The sequence below is a fragment of the Brassica napus genome, chromosome A10 (assembly GCF_020379485.1).
Source record: "Brassica napus cultivar Da-Ae chromosome A10, Da-Ae, whole genome shotgun sequence".
NCBI classification, from domain to species: Eukaryota; Viridiplantae; Streptophyta; class Magnoliopsida; order Brassicales; family Brassicaceae; genus Brassica; species Brassica napus.
Window position 1 is genome coordinate 14,089,962 of NC_063443.1, and position 12,451 is coordinate 14,102,412.

At 34.6% G+C, this 12,451-nt stretch overlaps 2 protein-coding genes across 3 annotated transcripts; one reads left to right on the top strand and one right to left on the bottom strand.

The window, feature by feature from the left end:
* Positions 1 to 96: 96 nt before the first annotated feature.
* LOC106371820 (protein phosphatase 2C 70) lies at positions 97 to 3,408 on the bottom strand. 2 transcript variants are annotated; one of them, XM_048743145.1, is made up of 13 exons: positions 3,093 to 3,408; positions 2,725 to 2,923; positions 2,458 to 2,640; positions 2,177 to 2,349; positions 1,948 to 2,100; positions 1,722 to 1,865; positions 1,577 to 1,638; positions 1,247 to 1,385; positions 1,045 to 1,139; positions 861 to 976; positions 640 to 772; positions 507 to 561; positions 97 to 416 (listed from the first exon to the last, which is right to left on the bottom strand). In XM_048743145.1, exons 1-13 carry the CDS (start codon positions 3,231 to 3,233, stop codon positions 297 to 299), a joined length of 1,713 nt encoding a protein of 570 aa, XP_048599102.1. In that variant the 5' UTR covers positions 3,234 to 3,408; the 3' UTR covers positions 97 to 296. The 2 variants fall into 2 exon arrangements, with proteins under 2 accessions (XP_048599102.1, XP_013667379.2); XM_013811925.3 differs by having other exon boundaries at positions 1,948 to 2,106; positions 3,093 to 3,405.
* A 5,481-nt stretch (positions 3,409 to 8,889) lies between these two features.
* Positions 8,890 to 10,637, top strand: LOC106370471 (protein FANTASTIC FOUR 3-like). The gene has a single exon (XM_013810476.3). The coding sequence runs from the start codon at positions 9,696 to 9,698 to the stop codon at positions 10,533 to 10,535; it is 840 nt and encodes a 279-aa protein (XP_013665930.2). The 5' UTR covers positions 8,890 to 9,695; the 3' UTR covers positions 10,536 to 10,637.
* The last annotated feature ends 1,814 nt before the right edge of the window (positions 10,638 to 12,451 follow it).

The following is a 12,451-nucleotide window of genomic DNA, read 5'->3' on the forward strand; positions in this document are numbered from 1 at the left end:
CGTCTTTCTTTTAAAGGCCTTGTGATTATTCTAAACTTCTATGTGGAAGGGAAAGAGAAACGGAAAGAAAACCTGTAATTGTGATCGAGAAAGAGATAACATTTAAACTGTTAATATGATATATTATTATATAAGGAAGAGATGAAACCAATATAGCTCGCCATACCCATCCTAAAGCTCTGCGCACCTGAGGTTTTTTTTATCTTCTCATATACCCTATGATACTAACACATGTATAAATAAAAGAAGCTTGTACACAAAAGACAGACCACTTCCCAAATATATTAATAGACACATTACAAGGAAGTATCGAAATCTAAGTAAATAATGGAGGTGTTGTCCTTTGTACGCATCACTCTAGCTTCATTCAGCAGACCGTTTGCTATTTTCTCTGCACTACTCTCCTTCTCTCTCATCTGCCATGTTCATTTCAAAACGTACACATGAGTTTATGACAGAACACAGCCATGTTGCTTTGTTTTGAAGTAGAAAAAAAAATGTTTTACCTGAAGCACCAGCTGCACAGCTTTCTTCGGACTCACCACATCCCATAACCCATCACTGCAGTTATTGTGTATTTAGAATTAGCAAAAATGAATAAGAAAACGAGAGAAAGCTTGTTATGTTGATGTTTTTCACCTAGCCAATACAGCAAACGCGTCTTTATTAGATTGATCGATACGCAAAGGCTCACTTATATATGGCTCCGCGCTGAACCGAGCGTCTTGCTGCTTTGGGAATTTGTCTCCAAGCATCCTCGCAAGGTTTATACCTGAAGAAGATTGTCAACTCAGATTTGGTCATTATGTTACAGTGGAAGCAGAATCAGAGGAGTGTGTTTAGTTCATTGAGCTAAATACCGAAGATCCTAGTCTCTTTATCTCTCAAAGATAGTCCTGCTTCTTGAATTCTTCTTCTCTCAGTCAAGCTAGTCACTCGATGATCTTCAGTCATTTGTACACATCTCCCATCATTGCTGCCAAATTGAATACAAAGCTTAGAAACTAAGAATCTTAAGATAGCAATACCATATGTCGAACGTACTTGATTACACATGCTGAATCCCCAAGATTGGCACATTGTGCGAACAAATGTTCTTCATTGTCTTTCCAAACCAAGAGAACTGTAGCTGTACAACCCTGCAGAGACAGACTAGTTCATTAAGTTAGAAGCAATGAAAAAGTTGCAGCCAAGTCGTCAAGGAGACAAACATGCAATCTCAAATGAAAAGGACAAGCTTCAGAACCTCATATTGGTGATCATCCAAGCGAGCTTCTGTTTTCACAAGTACGTCCCTCAGGACATCTGAAGCATCTCCTTGTGATAATACTTTCTCCTTCTTCAGAGAGTCTGATAATATATTCGCCAGAACCTCAGGAATAATTCTGCAGAAAATAAGTTTTGATTAGGTTAAATATTCAAGTATATAACTGAAAACATCAAACCAAAGATCATCCAGTTGTTTATTACTTTATCACCCGAACATATACTGGCTAGACCATTTACAAAGAACCACAGAACAAGACAACAAGTGTCAACAAAGGTGGTCCAAACCAAAAAAAAAACAATGACTCACTTTATTGCGGATTGAGCAGCCCCTGCTCCCCCATGTCCATCACAAACACAAAACAGCCCAAACTGAAACCATATGCATTTAGAATTATGTTAGCACAAGCAGTGAAGTCTTATCATTATTCATCACACAAACAACTCAAGTTAACCTTATTAGCACCAGAAAGCGGCCATTTGTAATAGCAAACATCTTCCATTGGGAGTTCCCTGCCTCCTCGACGTGCAGCCATGGGATCAGAGGCCACACCAATTCTGAACGGTGTCTGAAACTCATTCTGAGATGAGATACGTACCTTCCAAAAATGAAAAAAAAAAATCAAGAGAAAGAAAAAAGAATTTATCAGCAACACCTTCAACCATTCAGATAAGACTTACAGAGACCATTGAAGTTGTTCCCAAAGTTATAATATCACCACTTGCAAGCTCGACAGGGTGACCCCACTTTCGGCTGCCTAGATCAGGATGACTTACTGACCGAGAGTTCAACAGAGTTCCGTTTAGGCTGCCCATGTCTACCAGCTCCCATTTCAATTTCTGAAAATCAAATCCAGGTTGGTGTTGTGACACACAGTGTGACATGAAGAAGACTAATAAACAAACTTACAGTAGAGTTCCATGTTATTTGAGCATGCTTCCCTGAAACTTCAGAGTCTTTCAAGATCATATCAGAAGAAACCCTTCCTAGCTTCACTGGTAGCTTGGAGGTGCTTGTGGATTGCACAGCGTATTGAAGCCCAATGGAAGGACCGGAAATGACCTCAAGAGACAACCAACTTCCTGCACTTCTAACACAAGATATGTTATATATCTTGCACGACTAATTAAAGATATAGATTGAAGTTGTATTATTTAAAAACCTAGGAAAACAAAATAAAAGGAAATTACTTTGATCTTTAACAACAACTCTTGGAGAAAGCTCGGAAAGTATATCCTTCTCCAAATCAGGTTGCTGCGAGCCATATGTTTGCACCTCTTGGGAGCTAACTTTATCAGCTGGATGCTTAAGCGTCTCCCCCACCAGAGCATTGTCAGAAGGTTCAGAGATTATTTGTAGATCAAAGCTTTCACCTACATAAATTTTGAAGGACCGATGAATAACACGTCAAGAATGCCAAATGAATAGGGAGGAAGAGGGATGCTGAAAGACTTTACCTTGGGCGAGATGGGGAGAAGAAGAAGAAGAAGGAAGCCTTGGTTTGTAAACCCCTCGTCCCTCAGTGAGAGAAGAACGCAAAAGGCCTTCGTTTTGGAAACAAGCTTCTTCTAAATCAAATTCCCTTGAGGCCTCACTGGTTTGGCCTTGGATCAGATTCTCATCATGAGATACAAGCGGTCTCTGCAAATCCCCCACCTGACAAATAAAAAAGAAGAAGAAGTATTCAGAGCGATAAAGAGTTGATCCAAGGCTAATCAAGCCAAAGGAGCCATGATACATCAATGTAACGCCACCAAGTCATTGGTTATGATCAAGCGTTAAAGGTTGATCATTTAGCAAAGATCGGGAGATTAAGGGAGGTTACCTTGAAGGTAGAGAAAGGGGAGGATCGGGAACGGGGAAGGAAGCGCCATGGCTTGCAGACGAAAAGGATGATGATGAGGAGGAGGAGGAGCATTAGAACCATTATTGTCCCAATAATGCTCATGGTCTCTAACATCGCCATCGTCTTCGCTGTCTCTCTCTCTCTCCTTTTGTCTCTTCTGCACCTCCCTCCTCTCCTTCCTTCCAGATTGGTTCCCGACAAGACAACCTCTCGCTTTGAATTTTTCTTACCCTTCTCTCTCTCTCTCTCTCTTCTTTTTTTCTTCTTACCGTCTCCTGTTTTTTTTTCTTTTTAACACTGTCTGATTGAGAGTTGAGTCCATTATCCCTAGACGCGTTACAATTAGTTATTTTTGTTATGCAGATGGTTTAACCAAATTGGGTTTTCTTAAACCGGAGTTATGGTTTGATTTTTCTTTTTAAAACTTTGTGATTCTCTAAATTATTTTCTAAGACTATTTTAAGATCAAGCTTCTCTATATGTTGTGTTGGTGGGATAGATAGAGATCGGGTTTTCAAAAAAACGGGTGAATCACGTGTTACTACTAATATACGTGTCAATTTTAAAATTCTGTAAGTGTCGCTCTCTGGGCCAAACGTTTGGGTTCTACACCTATAGTCCAAGTAGCATTGAACATGGGCCTACACGGCTCAAGAGATCAAAGTATATACTATTTTTGATTCTGGAGTTTCCTTATTTGACAGTATGCGAATGATGCCAAAAAAAGAGTTCAGCTGGCAAGAGGAGTCTCAATGTCTCATTGGCTGTGAATCAGCTACACTGTCTAAGTACATGTCTTGGAAAATCGAAAACTGATTGCTAGGAAGATGGTTATAATTGTTTTCTTGTGCACCAACTTATTATATTACATAACTCGACGGGAAAACGATGAACGAAAAGTAATACAACAAGATCAAAGATAGATGTGTTGAAGGAGTTTAAGGACTCGAAGAGAAGCTTCGCATTAAACTCCTCTACAACTGTTGTTCAAAACAACAAATTATAGTTGAAGTGGCCGACGTTGAAATACCCAATTTGAGAAAGATTGAAAACGGTTGTATACCGTCTCTGAAAACTCTACTGTTGGCCGGTCTTGAGACGAAGTAACTCCATAAGCGTACCCAAAACAGAAGTAAAAAGGCCTTGACTGCCTAAACTTGATGCTGAGGATCACACTTTATGGAAGATGGTTATAATTGTTAGACATTTGTCTTCCCTATTTACTCTTGAGTCTTGAGAGAGAGCTGCATTTTTATGTACTCTTTCTATTCCTACATAAACAATATCTAACATGCCTCTATGCTTATCTCTTAATGATTTGAAGTTTGAACAATTGTTTGTATCTAGCGTCACTCTTACAGATTCTTATTTCTTGAGTGTTTTCCCATTTCTAGAAAAAAAAAATGAATCGTTGGAAAAAGTTTGAACGCTTGAAGTTTCTTTGATCTGCGGTCTGCCTCAGTTGCTTCACTAAATTAGGCTACCTGGTAAGAACTTAAGAATCAAGATTATCCTCTAACTTGTGATTTTTTTTCCCACTGTTAAAAAAGGTTCAAAACGGTGCAACTAGCACGAGCTTTCTGGTGTGATATATATGTAAAATCATCTGTGATGAATCAAAATGTCTTTTTAATTGAATACGAGACCAAGCTGATATGATGAAGAGTCATTGTTCCAATAGTTTTATCACTGAAATGTTAAGTTACCTGAGTGTTATCTTGTTCGTATATATTAATCCGTACTTGAGTCGTTATGGGCGCTTAGATCACACTAAACCTTTTTTACAACATTGACATCTAAGCTGTGGACATTTTAGCTTTAGTGTGGTCTTAAGCGCCTATGTGAATAAGACATTAGTTATGGATGAGATTGGTATGTTCATGTGGATCTTATGCTTCTATATAAAAGCAAATTAGGAGAAAGTTCTAATATAATATTTATTTCCTTACCTAAAGTTGTGAACTATGTTAACCAATAGCATCACCTGTATGCAACTATGCATGACTTAGATAAGCTCCACATCTCATTCTAATGATATGAACTTTCTTTCTGGGTCAAAAATTTAAAGTTTTAAGAATTGGCACATAAAGGTTCCACTAATATGGTCAAAAAGGTGGTGGATTGATGGCTTTTCTTTGTTTTGCAATTTCTATTGAGCCACGAGATGCAACACTCTTGTTTTACTCTATAATCATATTAACGTACATGGAAACGTAAGGCTTAAGTTTATGTCTCCACTCGAGCTTAAGTGGTATGACGTATTTCTCTATGCTTTTAGATCCTCCAGTAGTTGAAAACTTGAAACCAATAGCAAACACTGAAGGATTATGATTCGAAGTTTCACTCTGTTTCCCCCCTCTTCTTTTAGGTTTCTTGCGTCATGGGCATGAACAAAGGGAGTGATAGGAAGTCAAAATATATTTTGATTTAAATTTGATGCTTTTGCTTCTGTCATTACTCACTTAATTATTGTAATCTTAATTACATATAGAAAAGCAGCTTTTGCACAAGGACATTCTCAAAAGCATTCTCCCTTGGAGAGGCCAAAGGTTGCATGTATTACTTTCTTCTCTTCTATGGGGTGGTTTGGATTTAAGGACCACCTATGCTGTTCAAGATTCAATTTGTGGATACTTGTATGGAGATTACATCTGCAGGTCAGCTCCTTTTTCCAATATTATTAGTTAAAGTATGTCATAACTTTCTTACTCTTGCTTACGTGAGAGAATCCTGATTATTATTTCATTCTTTATTCATTCTAAGCATGTCAACTAGTTGCCTAATTATGTCATTCTTAATTGATTCCTTCAGCAAAGGGAGAGGCACTAGCAAAATTACATTACTTATGGATAACACTATAACTATGATAACAAAACATTTATTGTCAAGTTACGGATTTCAGAGTTTTATTATTGTGTAAACTGAAAATTTTCTTGGCTTACCAAAACAAAGCGTACAAGTTCTTATATAAGGCTTCTATGTTTACGTACCATAGTTATATATTGCATTTGTGCATTTTTCATGGTAATGCAAATGGAAACAAGTCTTGATTTGAATCTTTTAGTGGACTAAGTAATGCGTGATCAACCATTGAGAATATATAGTAAGATGTTCCTTATTGTAAAAGCTGAGTACTAATACTGGAATCAGTCTCACAAGAGAAGGAATGGTTTTTCTTTTGTTTCATTGTATAATATATAATCGAAGGTATCTTCGTACCGGATCCTTTTAGTGATCACAGAATCTCCATAAAACATATACTAAGACTTGCTTTGTTCATGTCTGCAATAAACCTCGAAAAGACGGGATGGGTGGTTAAAGTTTATCATAGTACTATACAGCACACAAGCTAGAATTATGCTCACAGTTCATCAATGGTAGTAGCTACATATTCTTTATTATAACACACGCACAGAAATGAGATGGCCTTTTTTTCTATTACAGGAAGCCCAGGAAGATCTCACAAATCTCTCCTACCCACTTTGGAATAGGAACAGCTCACGCATTCTAGCTTTTCTTCGTGTAAGCTATAAGGTAAAGTTAGAGAGAACTAGGTTACATTTGTTTATATAATAATAAACCCATATGCCTTAGAGTTAAGGAAAAGTCAGTGACCCTAGGTCATTTGTTTACTATGAATAGATAAAAGTGTCTTTTGTTGTTTAGAAATGGGATTAAGTACGTAAGCATCTGATTTAACAGAGAGACAGAAGAAAGAAAGGTGTTTAGTGGGGAATCACTTGATGTTGCTGACGACTTAAATGAGCCTTAAACTCTGTCTTCACAAGCTGTTCCGTACAAGGTAACATGGCTCAATAGGGAATTTATTAATCTAAAATTTAAGATTCTTTTGTTCAAAAAAAAAAATTAAGATTCTTAAGAAAAATGCAGCATAACGTTGGCTAGCCAAAATTCAAAAGGGCAAAGATTGATGTTAACTTAACCCAACATTGACTTAGAATTAGAGAAGAAAAATAAGGTATTCTTATTTGTCTTTATTTTCATTTAATTAAAATCTTAGTCACTTGATTTGATGTGTTTATTATTTAACGTAACACTAGATTTTGACCCGCACACCCGTGCGGGTGTATTTTTTTAAAAAAAATATGATGCTATTTGATTTTTATGTCACTATTTAGGGTTGGGCAAAGAACTCGAATTCGAAGAATTGAACCGATCCAAATCCGAATAAGTAGTACTAAATCTGAACCGGAATTGATTAAATATCCGAATTATTCAAAATTTTGGTATTTGAAGAACTGAAATCTAATCCGATCCGAACCGAAGTATTTTGGGTATCCAAAATAGATTTATATACTTATATATATTAATTATTTTTAGATTATATATATATAAAAACATCCAGAATATATATGATACTTTTAAGTTTGCTTAAATGCTTGAAAATATATACAAATAATCAAACGTGAATATATTAAATAGTTAAAATATACTCAAAACTCCAAAAATACTTAAATAATTATTAATTCTCTATTCAAATATTTAAACCAAACCTATTTAAATTGATTATCCAAATCCGAACCAAATCCTCAAAGATCTGAAATGAACACAAAATCCCAAAAATACCCGAAAACAAACCCGAACGCCCACCCCTAATCACTATTATATATATATCCTATAAGTGTCATTATAGGTTACAAAATATGTGTTACCATATAATTAATCGTATTTTATACGTACCATCAAATAAGTTTTTTTATAATTAATAATATTTTATACGTACAATCATATAAATAATCACACAAATTATATTTTAAAATTTAATGTGAAATATAAAAGCCATAATTTAAGTTGGTGTTTGAAATTGGGCTTTGTATTGTATTTTTTTATATATATTGAAAACATTTTTATAATAGTTATTGGAAAATATTTTAGTAAAAATCAAATTTTGAATATATGTTTATTTTTGAATAAATTTTTGATATAAATTAATTCTAAATTATTATTTTGATTTGAATATACATATCAAATAACATAGACCCATTACTTTTTAATATAATGTAATGAACTTCCAATTTTTTTAATAGCATAAGCCCATTATTTTTTTTATAACTTACTGCTATTCATGTTTTCAAACAGTACTATTTTTTAACTACTATCCATATTGCCAAACAATCTCAATGTGTACTTCAACTTTAATAATATAGATAGTACAAAAAATAAGAGCTATTTACTTTTAATGTTTTGGTCATAATAAGTGGGCAGAAAATTAGGTTTTTCTTTCCTTGCATTCAAATATACAGATAATTCATGTTTGTGTAATATTTTGGCACACTTTATTTGTTTTCCTTCTTGTATTATGTCGTAGTTTTTGGATACAATGACAATTTCAATTTATGACCATTCCTTTCCAAAACTTTGCAAGGAGACACACTTGCGTGATTATTCCTTGATTAGTGCCAATAATCATTCTTTGGTTAATGGTATTCATATTTCAGAATTAGTGGGCTGTTGTTATCATGCTGTTTAAACTGGGTCAAAGAGTTACCCGACATAGGTTTTGACTCCCCCTCTCCCTGTGTGCCACACACACGACTCTTTGCTTTAATTAAATAAAAAAAGGAGACCTATTAGAGAGGGAAAAAAATTCTTAATTTTTTAGCACTACTGGGGAAACCAAATTTGGGAACTTTCATAGCTTTTGTTGGATTGTTTTATTTTTTGGAAGGTTAGTAAAGAAAGAGCAAAACCTGTCTGTAACTTTTGACATCTTACTTGCATCGCGTGTCTCACTCTAAATGGCCGATTGGTTTTTCGTATGCGTTTTATTTTGTTTTTTTTTTTCTTTCTCTCATTTAAATGGTAAGCTTTTTTTACGGCAATTTAGATGGTAAGTTAAAATTATATTTCACAGTTTATAGTTGGCTATATTATTTTAAATTTGAAACTATCTGATGTCTAAATTAAGCATAGTTATTAATTTTATTTTTCACTAGGAACTTTCTTATTCAATTCTAAGTATTTTCTTTTTTGTTGTTTGTTGTGTTTTCCAGTGAGTAGTCTATTTCTGAGATCACATGACGGTCGGAACTTCCTTGGCTGCTGAATCATTCAGTTTTTATTTTAGCCAAATTAGTCAAAAACGATGATTAACAAAGTTTCCCTCATATACTATGCTTTTCCAAATTGCTCCTTTTGCTATCAATTAAAGTCAGAATTTCTGTAAAAGGATAACATGTAGAATTTGCACCTAAAAAGAGAAAGATAACATTGAGTTTTTCAATTTTAACCATGTGCACTATACAATGACTTTATTTCCTTCACCTTTTGACACATATTCTTATCTGCATTGTGTGGCATAATTAAATAAAATAAAATTTGCATTATACAAGTGGTGGTATGGAAAAGCTAGTTACCCACCTCTCTAGTCTCTGCACATTGCACAGTCACTCTCTTTCTCTTTTTTTTATTTTTCTTTATTAATTATTCACTTTTGGGACACTACAAATTGGCCTCCTCTCCCTCTCATTATCCTTCATTCTTATTTCCAAACACCTCTCTACTTCTTTGTTTCACATCTCACAAATAACCTCTTTGATTTCTTCTATCCTCTTTAAGCAAATGGGAACTGTTGTGTATCAACAAGGGTTTCAGTCATCTCAGCTTGATGAGCCTAGGGCTTTAAGGCTTAGGCTATCTTCCCCAAACCCTCACATCTCTCAACCCTTTGGTTTAGCTCTCAAGTCTCATTTATTTGACTCCTTTAATGCAGAGGACACACGAACCTTTAAAGATGACAAACCAGCTGCTTCTTCGGTTCCTGAATCGAATTGCTGGAGCTTTCTCCAGTCCTTGTCCTCTGGCTCTTCTTCAAAGACAACGAGCTCTGAAAAAGAGAATACTTATGTTCAACGTCCATCTTCTTGTAGAACTCTAAGCGACGAGAGCTTAGCATTGTGCACTGAAAATCTCGGAAGCGAAACAGGCTCTGATGTTACTGACGTTGAAGATCTGTTCTTGCTTTCTTTATCTGACGTGCAGACCAAGAAACTTGGGGAAACAAGAACGTTGAAGACTAGGAAAGAGAATGTGAGCCCTAGTAATCTCCCACCTCCGTTGACCAGTATGAGATGCATTCAAATGAGACCACACCGTGAAGATGGAAGATTGGTCATGACTGCCACAAAGGCACCGCCTCGTAACATGTGCTTTCAAGCTGACCGAAGCAACGGTCGTCTCCGACTCTCTATATTGAAAGACTCAGATGATGAAATTGTAGAGGACGAAGAAGAGGCGACTAAGCATGAAGAAACCGACGAGGAGGAGGAAGAAGAAGAAGAGGATGTATTAAATGGTGATGAAGTGATGGAGACCGTTGAAAGAATAAGAAGATGTGTTGAAGGCGATCGAGAAAACAGGGGATTGCTAAATTGGGAATCTTTGTGCGTTGCTACTTCCTAAAATAAGAAACTTCTATTTGCTCTGTATTCACAGTTTCACAATTTTATTTTATTTTAATGTATTTTGTTTTTTTTTTTTAATAGAAACATCGCCGTTTCCTCACTTACAAAAGTAGATTAAACTTGAATTTAGAACTTAAAAATGAATTATAATAAAATAGGAAGAAATGGGCAGAGGGAATATGCTCGTGGTCTGGTCGGCAGTTAATCTAGTTTGGTAAGAAAGATTCCCCGAGTGGTCCGAAATTAGTGCCATGCAAGTTGCAACCTCAGCTTCGTTGTGACGATTGTACCCAGAAGCTTCGTTCCTTTACTATGCCAACACATCAAATCAAATCAAATAATTAGTAGTTTGACTTATAAATATAGGTTAAAATATACTGCGATTGCAACGTCAAAATGTAGGTTAAATGTTTAATTACTTTGGAGTTTTCAAGTAAAGAGAGTTTTTGTCTTTGAGTTTGCATTAATTTTTAGGTTAGTTCCTTTGAATGCTTACATATAACCCAATAGTTCTGGATGCAAATGCTAGTACATTTTTTGTTTGACAACGCTTGTTTTTACTCGCTTGTGGTTAGATAGTTGGTAATTTCTTATCCCCTAGTAAATATCTGACTAATATATGAATTAAAATATCATTTCATTATTTAAACATGTGGTAATCGCCAAAACTATAATATATATGTGTATTTTTTTGGTGAAAATGTTAAGAATATAAATGTGTATTCTTATGAAGCCAGATAAGAAATACTTATTATTAGAAAATAATGTATGATGGAACAGATATTCAAACAAAATTGGTCTGGTAAAAAAATAACAGTTTATGCTTTTTCAAAGGAAAAAAAAAAGAACGATCATGTCAAATTTATATATTTGACGTCAATATGCTCTCAGTCTCAAAGATGTTCAATTCAATTGCACTTAATGTACTAATTAAGTATTAACATTGTAATTTAAAGGAAGAAAAGTACCTAGCTAGGTTTGTCCGTATAATAACGACGTTATCACAACCCCGCAACTCTCCGCCAAATCAGTAGGCCTTGGTGTACGGACGATGGATCGATGTATCGGAGATTAGTTGAAAACATTTTAAAACTAATTACACACTAACGAGTGTACACTTTTTTAAGTGCATGCATCTCAAGTTTTGCAACAGTACTGATGCAATATACAGTTTTTATGTAAGTTTAGTCATTGGAACGGATATATTCTTTTAACAAATTACACACGTTTAATTAGTTCAAAACTTTTTTTAACTAATTACACACTTTTTCAAGTGTATGCATTTCGAGTTTCGCAACCCTGATAATATATCTAATTTAAAAAATCAATATAAATTTAGTTATTGAATTGGACATATTCTTTTAACAAAGAACAAAGAAATCAAAGAGCTGATTGCCAGATACTTCAACAATATCCTATTATTACCGTTTACATTTAACAAGATGTGAATTTAGCAAAACATTATTTACAAGATAAAACTTAAACAAATATATAGCAAATTTATAATTACTGTAATCTCAACATTTTGGGAACTAGTATAATTACAGGTTTTCATTTTTTTTGTTTAAATTTTGGTAGCATAGTACATAAATTATAACCATGATAACATACTAAGTTTCATTTTAAATGCATACTATTTTTATTTAAGAAACAGTTTTTACCAATCACTAGATTTAGTAATGAAACCAAATAGTAATTAAAAACAATATTTGTTTATAATTTTTTTTTGTAACATTATTTGTTTATAATTGATAAGTCTCCATCGTACTAAACGTCAATTATAGTGCAAGTGCCCACACTCGTTTTCTCTTATAATATGGAATACATATAAGAATAAAAATGAAGTGAGCGACACGTGAAACTCCAACGGACTGCGCTTTGAAGCTCTTTATCTTAAGTTTGTGCAAGGGTTTT

Bases quoted from the DNA above. Each gene is read 5' to 3' on its own strand.
- LOC106370471 (XM_013810476.3), top strand. From the start codon at position 9,696: ATGGGAACTGTTGTGTATCAACAAGGGTTTCAGTCATCTCAGCTTGAT.
- LOC106371820 (XM_013811925.3), bottom strand. From the start codon at position 3,233: ATGGCGATGTTAGAGACCATGAGCATTATTGGGACAATAATGGTTCTA. The intron at 2,641-2,724 runs GTAAAGTCTTTC...AAATTTATGTAG, and splicing joins TTCTCCCCATCTCGCCCAAG to GTGAAAGCTTTGATCTACAA. The intron at 1,140-1,246 runs GTTCTGAAGCTT...CTGTCTCTGCAG, and splicing joins TGGATGATCACCAATATGAG to GGTTGTACAGCTACAGTTCT.